This window comes from Garra rufa, chromosome 14 (assembly GCF_049309525.1).
Source record: "Garra rufa chromosome 14, GarRuf1.0, whole genome shotgun sequence".
NCBI classification, from domain to species: Eukaryota; Metazoa; Chordata; class Actinopteri; order Cypriniformes; family Cyprinidae; genus Garra; species Garra rufa.
The window spans coordinates 25096276-25108719 of record NC_133374.1 but is presented as its reverse complement, the minus strand read 5'-3'; the positions used below and the strand labels follow the sequence as shown (position 1 = coordinate 25108719).

The window sequence follows — 12444 nt, the reverse complement described above, 5'->3', positions numbered from 1 at the left end:
CAGGTGCAAGCACCTTAAGGCCTGCACGAGAGTGGTCCTGACCAGGGGGTACTTGAAGAACTCCGCGCCGCCACTGACTTCGCCCTTCGGGCTACTAGGTCGCGGCGTGTCCCCTTGGTCAGGTGATGTCCACCTGCGTGGTCCAGGAACGCCACCTATGGCTGACTCTGGCCCGGATGGCGGAGGCCGACAAAGTTCGCTTTCTCGACTCTCCCATTCCCCAGAGCGGCCTATTCGGCGACACCGTGAAGGGTTTTTGCTCAGCGGCGTCGAACGTATCGCCGGCCCCCAAAAGCCTGCGATCCTCCGCCCATCAGCATACCCCGTCGAGATGCCAGAGCAGTACGCCTCCCCGTCGTTCGGGCTGGGCATCTCCTCTGGCGCTCCAACGGTCCAGAGGCAGACGGAGGCCGTCCAACATATCCTGCCCCGCCGCGAAGTTACCATTCCGCCGCCTGGGCCCCCGCCTCCGCCTGCCCGTCGCCGAGGGCGTCCCCCCGCAGCTCCGTCCCCTGCTGAGCCACACGATCCAGGCTCGCAGCCGACGTCGAGCCGCCCGTGGGAGAGGGACGCCGCTCGCCTCTCAGGGTCCTGCGACGGAAGACCCTCGCAGGCGAGCTTCGAAGCGTCCCTGATGCGAGCACCCCCGGAGGTGGAGAGAGCTACTCTGTCGGCACTCCCGCTGGAAGCGGGACTTAGCCGGTCATTTGAAATCACAGAAAGACCCAGCCTTCTCACCTCTGGGGCCCCGGCCCCGAGTTTCCTTCCTGAGCAGCACTTCCACTCCTCGGAACCAGACTCGGGACCAGATGTCGCCAGCGCGGGAACCAGGGAAGTAGGTAAGCACTGCTTAGTGCAGTTAGACACTTCTCCAGGACGTTTATCCTTCTGGGTTTTGTCTCCTTCCCTGTCTTTCCCCAGGCTGCCCCACCACGGTCACGCCGGTCAACGTTCCCTTGATACCACTACACTGGTTGATACGGACGGTACGGCCCGGCTCCAGGCGTCCGCCCAGACTCACAGGTACCCCTTACATTCTTTATTCAGAAGCAGGTGTGCCTCTGTTCTGCCTGCGGAGGTCGCGTTCCTACTGGCGAAGGACGCGATCCAGCCTGTCTCTCCAGCCGGGACGAGGTCGGGGTTTGATAAGTGTCCTGACTTCACGTGTCCAGTTAGAGTGGTGGGTTAACATCCGCCCTGGATGGAGCTCTGTTCCGATCCCTTCTTAGGCTGTCGGCACACATGCTCACGACGACGCACATACAAGTATGTTTCCGTCTCCAGGGCTGGGTTGCAGCCATCTGCCTGAAGGGCACCCGCTGTCGCGTCTCGATCTTCCCCGGCGCACACCCCTTCGGCGGTCTGCCCCGGGGATCGAGCGCTCAGCGCGAGGTGCGTCCATTTGGCTAGTCCCTCTCCTTCCTGCCTTCTTAGGCCATGGGAGCTCCCCTGTCCCCTCTTCGGCAGACAGGTATTCGCGTCTTCAACCGTCTCTTCGACTGGTGCTTTACCAGCCCACTCGTGAGTTCCGTTGTGCGAACATTGGGACCTGGTGCCTCGGCACCCCCGCCATCTGGTTCTTCAGGCCAACCGAGGAAATTCGTTTCCTCGGTCGGGAGCCCGACTCGGTCCTCAAGACAGCCCGCCTTACTACCAAGAGCGCGCAGTCAGTGCTGTAGTTCCTGAGTCAATCAGGCACAACACAGCGGTTCTCTCAAACTGAGGCTCCTGGGGCACATGACAGCTCTAGCCGCTAAGAGCCGCTAAGCTTGTTCATGTGAGACCGCTTCAGCACGATCGAGTCCCATGATGGGCATGGCATCTCGGCCCACTCCGGACTGGCGTTTTCCCGCAGTTTGGCCGACAAGCCAGCCCGTGGCTTACCGCGGGTTGGGTTGCCATGTACGACAGAGGCTTACAGCCTCTCCATCTGCTCCCAGGGAGTACGTGGCAGATTTTGCTACTTGCCATTCACTTGAAGCAGGTAAACTCAACCGTGCAGCCTATCGGCTCTCACGGCAGTCCACCACCTGCAGGATGGCGACTCCACCCCGTGACGCAGCTAGTTTGGAGCATATCGGTAGGCCAGCCACATCCGCTCGCCCCCGATTGCTCTCATTACCAGCTGCCTCTTTCAGAGTAGCGCTGGCACTCAGCTGACCTCCGGGGCCCAAGTACGCCCTTCCCCAGCGAGCCTCCTTGCACAGACTCTGTGCAAGTCCAGGGAGGACGAGGAGTAAGTCTGTTGGTTGCGCTACAAGAATGGCCCACCCAGGCTCAGGTCTAGTAACCGTTCCCTCGCGGCAGTCCCTCCCTGTAGGGCACGGGATGACACCCAGACCTCTCCGGCCTTCGCAGGCCGTGATACAATTATCACTCAGTACCGAGCTCCCTTGACTAGGCAGGCTCGCACTGAGATGAGGTCTATTTGCTGGCTTTCCACAGAGTTACACGGTTGCAGTATGCTTCCCTTCCTGCAGGAGAGTTGAGCGCAGACTGTCCCCTCACTCTAAGTATATGCCGCTGCTTCGCCGCATATCACATGCAGTAGATGGAGCTAAGTAGGTAAGCATTCACTGGCCGTGAGGTTTCCCAGAGGTGCCCAGAACGCACCCCACACCCTCTTGGGGCCTTTCCGTCGCCTTCAGAGCCGCGGGACGCTCCAATTGAGCCACTGGCCTCAGTCGAGCTAGCATTCCTGTCATTAAGACAGCGCTCCTGACCGCCCTGGCTCCCGTTAAGAGGGCAGGAGACCTACAAGTTTTCTCTGTCAAGTAACGCCTCATACCCTCTGGGACCCCCCCGTCGCCCTTCGGGGCCGCGGGGTGCTCCTCAGGAGCCTCGGGCCTCAGTCGAGCTAGAATTTCTGTCAGTAAGACAGCACTCCTGACTGCCCCGGCTTCCTTTAAGAGGGTAAGTTACCGACAAGCTCAGGTTCCTCAGAGGTGCTTAGCACGCACCTCATACCTCGTGGGCCTCCCCGTCGCCTTTCAGGGCCGCGGGTCGCTCCGTTGGAGCCACGGGCCTCAGTCGAGCTAAAGTTCCTGTCATTAAGATAGCGCTCCTGACTGCCCTGGCTCCCATCAAGAGGGCCTACAAGCTTCTCTGCCAGCAAAGTGTGTCGAGAATTCGGGCCCGGCGTTCTCCACGTTACCGTCGAGACCCCGGCTCGGTGCCCAAGGTCCCCACCACGCCTTTCCGCGACCAGGTGGTAGACCTGCAAGCTCTGCTCTGGAGGAGGCAGACCCAGTCGTGCGATGTAGTGTCGTTAAATATGTGAGACTGAATCACTCGGCACTTCAGCCGCACCAGCAGCTTCATCTGCCTCGGGATTCGCAGAAAGGGAATGCTCCCCGAACTGAGGTTGGCTAAATGGTGGTAGATGCCCCTCCCTGTTATACCCAGGGACAGCCGTGATCTTTGGTTCATGGCACCTCACCAGCAGATGTAAAAATCGGAAGCTGCGGGCTGGGCGACACCCTACCTTCGCTTGGTTCTCCAACCTTGCGTAGAGGCCGTTCTCCCGTGTCCTAACTTAGGGACTCTCAGGCGAGCGGGAAGACCGGCTGGTGTCGGCTTGCTGCGCCATTCCCACGTGGATCCGTGCGCTATTTCCCAGTATGTTCCCTCCGGCGAACCCTGGGTCCTCCTGCCCCGCAGTCAGGGCTAGGCGCGGAGTAGTCCTGCACTGTGATCCTGCCTGGGTTTCCTTCGCCCCGCAGGTTGTGGCTTAGTTTTTTATTATTCCAGCGGAGGAGACCGCTGTTTCCCTCGTATATCCCCAAAAAACTTTTTATGGATATATTGAATTATTCTTATTCCACATGTAAAATTTCATGTGCTCCGCCCCCCCAACCCATGCTTCAGTACAACTGGCATCCCTGGAGGGGCCCCCTTATTGGGCCCCAGGGCGTTGGGAAGGTTACGTTACACTTCGCCTGCCGGCACGTATACTTGTCAGCACGTGAAGCTGTTGCGTAACGCGGCGTCAGGGTCGTGGCCTTTTCCATGGGTTTGTTCCCAATGTAACGTCGAAGTGATTCGACTGAAGGGGTAACGTCTAGGTTACGAAGGTAACCCTCGTTCCCCGAAGGAGGGAACGGAGACGTTACATTCCCCTGCCACGCCCCTGGCGTCGCGCTGACGCCGGGCTCTCCCGGCTCTTCAGCAAAAGCCTGACTGAGTGGTGCGCGCAGCCATCTTATATACCCGTATGTACGGGGGCGTGGCCGGCGCGCACGTCCACTCGCCAATTTTCAATTGGCCTTTTTAATAAGGCTCAGAGGTGATCGGTCTCTCAGGCGAGATCCCAATGTAACGTCTCCGTTCCCTCCTTCGGGGAACGAGGGTTACCTTCGTAACCTAGACGTTTTTCATCTAATATTTATATTATTTCCAAACTTTGCCCAAAATGATTATTTTTTTATTTTTACTTTAACAGTAGGCTCCACAAATAGCTAAGCAATTAGCTGAAGAACATTTCTCAGTAGCAAGATGGTAGCATCGCTCATTATCAGTATCAAAGCTATATTTTTAAGTAGCAAGGTAGCGCTGTTACATTTTCCCTATCAATATTTGAACAATCAAGTCGTGTTTCAGACAGTTTGCTCACACACTGAAACGTTTGAAGCAGTTTCTCATTTATGAAAACAGCAAAAGGAATATTTTAAAACACAGAGGACAAAAAGAGCACTGGATGAAGCGGAATATTTACCTACAATCAATCGGAGCCAAACCCGCAAATGCATCCTATCGTTTGCCAGCGATTAACAAGCTCTTTATTAAGTTCAACACCTGCAGCGTGTGAATGCCTCAGTAGTGCAGATAAAGACATTTCCAAAAAAAGTACTGAAGCAGGTGCACGAAAACACCAACAGTATCAGAAATTACCTTGACATTTTTAAAAAGAATATTTTAAGATATGTAAATTTAGCACTGTGTCTTGTAAATAAGACTCAACTGAGTTTTTATGTTGTAAAACACCAGCTTGGAACATTGAGTCCAGCTTAAGGCCAGCAAGGCTAAAAGTTGTCTGGCTCTTGTCATCGATAAATCCATAAAACTGGCAACCCCCCAATAAAAAGCATTTAATTTTCCTATGGTCACCAAACTGTCATGCAACCCTGTGTTTTGTGTCCTGTTGTGATGGTTGGACGTCACACACGTGGCTGAGAGTGTGCCCTACACACGCTGTATTAAGCATGACTGCTCAGTGTGCACTCAAAAGACCTGTCTCCCACAATAAATGAATGTGAAATTTGTCTGGAGGTGATGGTATCATTCCTCGTGACCCTCCTCCCCTCTCTTGGTGACACTGTGTTATTATGAGCAGGCCGGGATGGAGAGAGCTCGCTTGTTATGGCTGACATGTCACTCTTCCGGCCGTTCCCAGGTGAGGCGACTGTCGAGGAGTTATACGACAGGATGTTCACTGTCACCAGCCGGCTCAGGCTCACCGTCTCTAAGGAGGACGATGGAGTGGCCGTCATCTGCATCATTGACCACCCAGCCGTGAAGGACTTCCAGGCCCAGAAATACCTGGAAGTGCAGTGTGAGTCATCTCAAGATGAGGAGAAAACTTTCAGCTGTGTAAAATTGTCTCGGTTTAATTTTCCCACACTGTAAAAAAAAAAAATCTGTAAAATTTACGGTAAAAAACTGGCAGCTGTGGTTGCCAGAATTTTACCGTAAAAAATATAGTAGCAATGTTTTACATTTTAAGGTTTTCACTTAAATTTACAGGTAAATACCGTAATTTCATACTAAAACCGTAACTCATATAATGGTAATGTACCAACTTTTTGAAGCACTGAAATCTGTTTTGTACCTTTGTAATACAATGATAACCACCAAAAGCAGGTGGTGATGACAACATCACATGATGAACCAAAGCCCATCGCATGGAGGATTTAAATAACAACACATATAGAAGGAGCACTGTCATTCACACAAACACTAAACAGCATCATGGTAACACACATAAAACTGAAATAATGCAAAAAACATTAATTTAACAACATTAGATGTAACATACAACCCTAATGTACAAAACTGCCAAGAAAAAAAATAAGATGAAAAAGGTATTTCAACAAAAAAAAAACATTCCAATTCTGGGAATGTCAATTTAAGGTTATTCACTGTAAATTTTACGTTCTTTTTCAATTCCAAAAACGGTATACTACCGTAAAATTAAATGCAATGTCCAACACAGTTTTTCACCGTATATAGAAGGGGAACTTACCGTTAACCATTTCACAGGTTTTTACCGTAGCATTTTTACAGTTTTTTACCGTTAAATTCACTGTCTTTTTTCACAGTGCACCTGCATGCGTGGGTCAGTTTGAACACCGTTTATGAGGGAATTAACAGAAGTGAAGCCTAGGCTTTAGCTGTACAGGAATAGTTCACTCAAAAATGAAATTATTCACCCTCATGTCACGTTTGTTTTTGTTTGTGGAACACAAAAGGAATCATTTTAAGTGGTAATTTGACTGACGTTGTAATGACGTTTGTTTCACAATTAGACCGTTTATTAAGAAATTAGCATGAGTGAGCTCATAGACCAATTTAACAAGGTTGAAAATGAGGCGGTGAGGGATAGACTTACAGTCTTTATAATAGAATACACTATATTAAAAGGATAGTTTACCCAAAAATGAAAATTCGATCATTAATTACTCACCCTCTTGTTGATCTAAACCGTATGACCTTTGTTCATCTTCGTAACACAAATTAATTTATTTTTGATGATATCTAAGAGCTTTCTGACACTGCATAGACGGCAACGCAACTGGTACGTTCAAGGCCTTGAAAGGTAGTAAGGACCAGTGTTGGGCACGTTACTTTAAAAAAGTAATTAGTTAGTTACCTCTCACAAATAGTAACTGAGTTAACAGGGAAAGTAACCAGGGAAAGTAACTATTGTGTTAAAATATGTCAAATAACTTGGATTCCCTCAAATATTAAATATGTTAAGTGAAAATATAAATAAATAAAACATGGTGCATCTACACTATTTTAATGCTGATGTGGGACAATGTGAGAGGCACCTTCCAGGGGCTAGATATCACATAATTGGGGTCAATTCAACCAGTGGACATGAAAAACAACACGCGGCAACACTGTTAAACCCTTTGGGGTCAAAGACTGCATCGGTGCGGTCTGTCTCGTTTGTTTCTTGATGACCGTGAAAAGAACTAAAATACTCTTTATTTTTGATCGTACACATAAGTGTAAGGTATCGTTTGAAACTGTAAATGGTCTACTTATATTTGTGTATAGTCATAATAACAACAAAGCAATGTGCTTTTGTAAAATAAAGCACTCTCTACCATCTCGGTCTCCATCACCTCTCTTCACGGACAGGTAAATAAAACAACCTGAATCTCAGTGAATGCCTCCACAGGCATGAGAAATGTATGTATAGGAACCTTGAAAATGTCTACTTTCAAATGAAGTAAGTCACGTCAAAAACATATTTTCTCTAATGAAGTACCCGTGCGATACGAACCTGAGCTCCAGTTGTTCCTGTCTAAACTCAATATCTCTACAAGCAGCTTGTTTGATTTGTGTAACTCGTTACACAATGGTCGTTCCGTGAGGTGTTAATTTCGTTGAATTTTCGTCATAAAAATCTCGTTTCGTCATAAACGAGACGAAAATGTTAGGGAGGGATGATTTGTGAAGAGATTCATTCAGAACGAATCTGCTGTGTGGTTAGGAAGTTATTACCTATACATATTTTATAACCTAATCTATAGATGCTATATTTGAACTGTATCTTAGCCTACTGATCTATCCAGCGGGACGTAAGCTAGCAAACACTTGCTGAACATCTCAAAAAATGTTCAAAAATGTCAATATAATAGTAAGAGAAGAGCAGGCATGTGGATAAATTTGACGATGAGAAGAGAGAACTCAATTCGGTCCGGTTTTCTTTGGGCAGACATGGAAGCAGCGCCTCACACAATGCACAATGCACAATGCGTCGCATGAACGGAGAAATATGCACAAAATGATGTTGAATTGTCCGTTTTGATGAGTATTTACGTAAACACACTCGGTTTTGCCTCAGGTGAACGTAAACAGTTTGGAGAATATTGGACGTGTATCTGTACATTGCATCCGTGCGTTCAGTTTTAAAGGGATAGCAGCTTAATTTGGTTGCTGTTGTCTGTGGCATTGATGTTAATCAAGAAACAAAAGAAAGACAGCAAATCACTCACTGCTCTTGACTGAATCAATTTAGTGAATCACTTTAGTAGACCTAATAAAGATTAATCTTTTTTTTATAAACCGTCTGTTTGAGAGAATGAAGAATGTAGTAAACAGAAAAGGTTGTTTAGTTAAAAAAAAAAAAAAAAAAGTATAATTAGCTTATATAACCATTGGCATTTAATTAAAAAGAAGACCATATTCTTGATTCTTATGATATTTAGTCGACTAAAACTAGACCAAAACTAAAACGGTTCAGATTACTAAAATATGAATAAAACTAAATGCCATTTTAGTCAAAAGACTATGACTAAACTAAATCAAAATTTAATGTTAAAATTAACACTGCTACGTCAATATGCCGACTCTCATAAATGTGTGTCAAAAACTGACATGGAAGAGAACAAATTGTTAAATAAATGGTTAATTTTGTTTTCTACGCGCACAAAAAGTATTCTCATAGCTTCAGAAAATTATGGTTGAATCACTAATGTCACATGGATTATTTTAACAATGTCCTTACTACCTTTCTGGGCCTTGAACGTGTCATTTGCATTGCTGTCTATCCAGGGTCAGAAAGCTCTCGGACTTAATGAAAAATATCTCAATTTGTGTTTTGAAGATGAACGAAGGTCTTACAGGTTTGGAATGGCATTAGGGTCAGTAATTAATGACAGAATTTTCATTTTTGGTGAGCTATCCCTTTAAGGTACCAGATAATTTTAACCAAGTTTTTGTCTATTCAAAGTTTTTCCAGAAAGTCGTTCCATCTGATGAACAATCGGTATGTTGTTAAACAACAGTACAATCCATTGACTGCACTGTACTTCAGTTCCTCACAGCCTCGTTTTCATTCCTGTCAAATGTAGCCTGACTAAGGTCTATAGTTCATGTTTTTAAGCATCTGCATGCAGCTGTTTTCCATAAATGATAATTTATAGTGACCACACAGCTGTTAAGCTCCAAAAATGAACAGCTTTAAAGTGCTCTGTGTAACTCATACACTCATACAAGATATCATTTCGAGTCATATGTTAACTTTATGTGAGGAACACACTGAAATTTGTTATTATTCATTGTCAATCCTGCCCTCCAGTGAGCTATAACCTGATAACTGAGTTTAGATCGGTGAACAAATCATTTTTAGTGAGCCGATTCTTTTCGAAGAACGATTTGTTCATGAATCAGTGCGACTCAGTGATCCGGTCGGTGTTCACAGCTCACTGGAGGGGATGATTGTGTGAAAAAGAGGTTAAATGTCTCCCGAAGATATTACGTGGATTCAGAAGATGTGGAATATAGTGCATGAATCATATGGATTCTTGATCCATTTTTAGTTGGCAGAAGATCCATTTTTAGTTGTTCTACTGATGAAACAGTCCCATGAAACAGAAATGAAGTGAGTAAATAATGGTGGAAATTCAATTTGGGGTGAACTATTCCTTTTAACCCAGCCGAGGTCTAGGCATTTGCTTTAATTAAAACAGACCCTTTCTTGTTATGCGTAAGCATGAAATGCTGTCCGCCAAATAATGCATTGATTAAGAGCGTTTGCGGCACGCTTTTTTGTGGCACGGGAAGTCGTGGAAAGGTTAACCTACCCTTTTGTAATCTTGGCAGAATATTAATTTATTCAGATAGCTGACTGCTCAGGGTGACCTTTGAGAAGAAAAGGCAGGAGGGATCAGCTCAACTGTAACAGCTTGACATTTTGACTAACATAGATAAAAGAGAAGAAGAAAAAAACATTTTACAGTACTGTTAAATTGACTGTTTAAATTCATAGCAGTGTCACACGCTTTACCCAGGCTATAAAAATCACGTACTGTCATGTTCGCACTCTTTTAGGCTCAGTGGGTTGACTTAATATAGTGTAACGTGAAGAGCTAAGCCCAGAAGATCTGCTGCCTTCATTATGCAGGTCTTTGTATTAAGCATGAATGCATAATACACATGAACGTATAAATGTGAATGCACAAATGATGTCCAAACCTGCCGGGGATGTTTTCTAATCAGACTGAGAGGCAGGTATCTGGCCTTAGAATGATAATTAGATAGATACAATAAGGGTACCAAGCTGAATCAACATACTGCAGTGCAACTGGAAATGAGTGTGTGTTGCTGTCTTTGTTGTGTCCAATGCACAGATAAACCAGAAGTGCAGATTGTGGTGGAATTCCCTGAGGGTTTGACCAGAGAAGGGGAAAATCTCGAGCTGACATGCAAAGCTAAAGGAAAACCGCAGTGAGTCCAACGCTGGCCCCTCAGGCCGATTTACTCATTTCTTATGAATTGGTTTGGTTGCTTTATCATGCAGATAATAATAGATGATAACAGGAATAACTTGTATAGACAGACTGGTATACAAATATGTATGTGGTTTAGTGATGATATTTCATACTTATTTAGAATTTTGGGTTTCTGATAGATACACACAGACGCAAATTCTATAGTTTCCTATACATTAGTTTCTTATAGATAGATAGATAGATAGATAGATAGATAGATAGATAGATAGATAGATAGATAGATAGATAGATAGATAGATAGATAGATAGATAGATAGATAGATAGATAGATAGATAGGAATCATTTCAAACAATGAGACAAAAAAACTACTGTGGAACAAATAAATAAGAAATACTACATACTTTGTAGTAATCAAATGCATAAAAGCACTGCATAATCTTCACTGTGTATAATAAATGTGTATTTCTTCTTAGTAAAGTTACAAATGTGATTTAATCAAAAGCACTGAGAGATTTTCTCTCTTTTGTTGTTTGATTAACATTAATGACAGACAGCAGGAATATCAGACTGATATCACTTTAAGAGCTGCCCAGATCCAATATACTGTTACACATGTTTTGTTTCTTAGTGTTTGCTTTCACTTAAGACCTAAATTACTGTATTTACTAGGATACTTGCAAAGATGGGCATTTTGACAAATACAAGTGTGTGTATTTAACAGTTCAATGTCTACAAAGCGGCAAAAATAACTCTGCTCAATACTCACACACTCTATGAACACCATCTTTACTTCTCCCGCATATCTTGAAATTAGTTCTCTTTTGCTGCTGATTGCGCTTTAACGGCTTAAAATCACTTGTTTTTAAAACGCAATGCTTAAAAATGCACAAAAGATACGATTTTATGACCACGTAGCACAGCAACATCAACTGATATAATTTCGAGTCATATGTTAACTTTATGTGAGGAACACACTGAAATTTGTTATTATTCATTGACAATCCTGCCCTCCAGTGAGCTATAACCTGATAACTGAGTTTAGATCGGTGAACTAATCATTTTTAGTGAGCCGATTCTTTTCGAAGAACGATTTGTTCCTGAATCAGTGCGACTCAGTGATCCGGTCGGTGTTCACAGCTCACTGGAGGGGATGATTGTTTGATTATTTCCGCAATGTTGCGGCTGGAACAGCAACATACAAAGTATGTCAATAATAATCTCAAATATTAATTATGTGCTTTATTCATTAAAAGTGTCTAATGAGAGTTTAAATATCATATTGTTTGACCTTTATAGTCATACTGAAAACAACAACGGATATTTTACCTCAGATCTTGAAAATAAATGTAAGCAAACATATAAATTAAAACTCAATGCGAACCAACAATCGTATTCCATAACAAAGATGGTAAACTTGTCGCGGCGCTTGTAGGTGGAACACGGCGTTATATTTTTACAGACAGACAGATAGATAGTTTAAACCAGTAGACTGAAACAAGCATACAATTTATTGTATTATTCCAGTAATCATACACATTTTACAAGCGAAATCAGTCCATATTAACAAGGCTTTGCAGCTGAGTTTTGATAGCATCATGTTCGTTTGTTTGCACAGGTGCTGATTTTACAGCAGTGCTAAAGTTGTCCTGAATAAAGCGCATTATTCTCTTCTCTCTGCCTCCTTCTGAGCATTTTCACACTGAGCACTAAATGATTACTCTGATGTTTTACAGGCCTCATCAAATTAACTGGCTCAAAGTGGATGATGATTTCCCCTCCCACGCCGTGATTACTGGCTCTGATCTCTTCATCGAAAACCTTAACAAGTCCTACAACGGAACGTACCGCTGTGTGGCATCTAACTTAGTGGGAGAAGCCTATGATGATTACATCCTTTATGTATACGGTACGTACTTGAACTTAATCTGCGTCTTTAAACAACAATCCATAAGAGCAGAGTTTCCCAGACAGTTAAATCTA

The 12444-nt window shown here is 44.7% G+C and overlaps 1 protein-coding gene across 1 annotated transcript in view; it reads left to right on the top strand.

The window, feature by feature from the left end:
- Positions 1-12444, top strand: part of cadm1b (cell adhesion molecule 1b) — a 119207-nt gene that overhangs the window by 26582 nt on the left and 80181 nt on the right. The window contains exons 5-7 of the mRNA XM_073817346.1: positions 5393-5551; positions 10362-10458; positions 12198-12370. Of these exons, the coding sequence (XP_073673447.1) occupies positions 5393-5551; positions 10362-10458; positions 12198-12370 (429 nt within the window). The remainder of the gene's footprint in view (positions 1-5392; positions 5552-10361; positions 10459-12197; positions 12371-12444) is intronic.